At 36.6% G+C, this 2,500-nt stretch overlaps 1 protein-coding gene across 1 annotated transcript in view; it reads right to left on the reverse strand.

Moving 5' to 3' along the window:
- LOC122260372 (uncharacterized) overlaps window positions 1-2,500 on the reverse strand; it is a 27,065-nt gene that overhangs the window by 23,782 nt on the left and 783 nt on the right. Inside the window, exons 2-3 of the mRNA XM_086556148.1 lie at window positions 2,213-2,375; window positions 18-1,077 (exon numbers count right to left, since the gene is read on the reverse strand). Of these exons, the coding sequence (XP_086412274.1) occupies window positions 18-1,077; window positions 2,213-2,244 (1,092 nt within the window). The 5' untranslated portion in view covers window positions 2,245-2,375. The remainder of the gene's footprint in view (window positions 1-17; window positions 1,078-2,212; window positions 2,376-2,500) is intronic.

The raw sequence follows: 2,500 nt of genomic DNA on the forward strand, positions 1-2,500 counted from the left end.
ACAAGAGAATGTCTCTAGTTAGGCTGCTTTTCCTTTGTATGTAGTTTTGTGTGTTTCACCAGGTGATGTTTCCGAGAGAAAGCCTTACTGCATGTTTCACATCTATAGGGCTTCTCCTTAGTATGTACTCTCATGTGATTTACCAGGTAACTTTTTATACCAAATGATTTACTGCACACCTCACACTTAAAAGGCTTTTCTTTGCTATGCAGCCCCATATGCACAACTAGATCACACTTCCAAGCGAATAGCTTGCTACATACATCACAAGTAAAAGCCTTCTCCTTTGTATGTACTCTCATGTGGTCAACTTGATGATGTTTTTGAGAGAATGCCTTGCTGCAAATCTCACAGCTATAAGGCTTCTCCCTAGTATGTACTCTCATGTGCTGCACTAGATGCTGTTTCTGAGAAAACGTCTTGCTGCACTCCTTACAGTTATATGGATTCTTGTCTGTATGTACTCTCATATGCTGCACTAGTGTATATTTCCCAGAGAAAGCACTGCCGCATATTTCACAAATATATGGCTTATCTTTTGCATGTATGGTCATGTGTTTCAATAGACTATTTTCACTAGAGAACACCTTGATGCATACTTCACAGTTATAAATCTTCTCTCTGGTGTGCGCTCTCATGTGACGTAAAAGCTTAGTCTTGTCAGAGAATATCTTGCCACACACTTGACATACTGAACCCTCTTTTGAATTCACTTTTTTCCTTTCTTTGTTCACCGCCTGATTGTCCTCTGCCCAGCACATGCTCCCACAATCCTCAACTGCAAATGGCTCTGATAATAACAATGGATCTTCATCTTCACTCACCAAAACATCTGACTCACTTTCAACTGCACCATCACCAAGTTCTTCAGTTGCTAGGCTTTCACAATTTACATTCACCTCATTTTCAATCTTTATATAGACAGTAGTCTCTTCATTTAATCCCTGGAAATCCTCCTCACTCTCAATGTTCTCTTCCTTAACAGCAATGAATTCAATTGTGTCGCTTTCCAGTTTTGCTTCCAAAGCTGATTCATCCATGATGGCAGTTGAAGTCACTTGATAATTCCACCAATGGCTGTGAAAGAAAGAAACAGTGATGAGTAAGCCGTCTTTGGTAAATAGATAATTTTCCATTATGATAATATTATCAATAATGATGATATGATATGATAATGATAATAATAATGATGACAATAATAATAATAACAATAACAATAATAATAATAGAAAGAGATGTTATTATTGTTGTTAATACAGACTGGACTTTAGTAGTAATAGTTATTTTATCATTATCAAAGTATGGCCATGTAAGATTAATAAAAATAATATTATTATTCTATGAGAACCCCACTATCAAATATGAAAATGGAGATGATGGCACAAATGATAAGGGTACGATATAAACATATTAAAATTCATGAAATGCGCCACTGAAAAATAAATTCTAAAAGCAATTCACTAGTGCTCATATTTTCTTTTCCCACAGCATTTCTGAGCTTTTAGTCCTTCTTTCCACATTTGTAGGTATAATTCTTGCATGAATGATAACCTTTAAAGTAAGAAACACAGCTATGAAGTGAGGGAGTGAGTTGGACAACAATGCCAGGTGGCAAACATGCCTGAAACACTGTAAGTCAGTGGTTCTTAATCTGGGGGCACAAACAAATGGGTCACCCAAGCCAAGAAATTTAAGCATCTAGACAAATGAATATTTCTAGACAGCATGCACTGGGCATAGCAATAATGTTGAAAATAGGATGTTTAATCCCAATGCGGACGGGGGATAGATTTGCTTGCCCAGACTCCAGGGGAGTTTTTATTACAGAACAAGGCAGCTTCATGCAACATACCTTGACTTTTCTCACTCTCTTTCAATCACTCATTGTAAAACTAGAGCCATTTTTGTGTTTGTCATTTTTTTGTGTTTTTTTGTATTGACAGACTTGATGTGACATGTTGCAGACTCTGTCAATGTAGCAATTGACTAAAATTATAGTATAGGGTCCAAATTAGCTCATTTTTTTCTTTATACTTAGTGTGATAGAAGTAGAAGCTGCTGTTCTATGGAAGGACAAAAGGTAACTTTATTTTTTTGTATTCGTGTGCTGTCATGAATGAATATAAAACATATAACCATCCACATTGAAAATAACATGAAGAGGTAGGGAAGAGGAAGGAAACCTATACTTATGATTGTGAGGAATTCTTACTGGTACGGGGGCACATTGTAGACACTACACATCCTTCATTGGTGATACTTTTGAGCAAGAGGTTGGTAACTTGCCATCGCTCTATAAAGATAGTGCTTGCTAGAGACCGTATATGGGTGCCACTCAAGGCTCTCTTGCTGGTGCTTGAAAAAAGTGGTGCCATCTAGGTTTTGGATGTTGGATGAAACCTATTTTGCTTAATATTACTGAAATTATAGTAATTATGACTGCAATTGTTATCATCACTCACTCATTACTCATAGGACAATAAAATAACACAGTGATCCA

This window comes from Penaeus japonicus, unplaced genomic scaffold (genome assembly GCF_977035675.1).
Source record: "Penaeus japonicus unplaced genomic scaffold, GWHDUDI00000001_assembly GWHDUDI00000032, whole genome shotgun sequence".
Classification (NCBI taxonomy): Eukaryota; Metazoa; Arthropoda; class Malacostraca; order Decapoda; family Penaeidae; genus Penaeus; species Penaeus japonicus.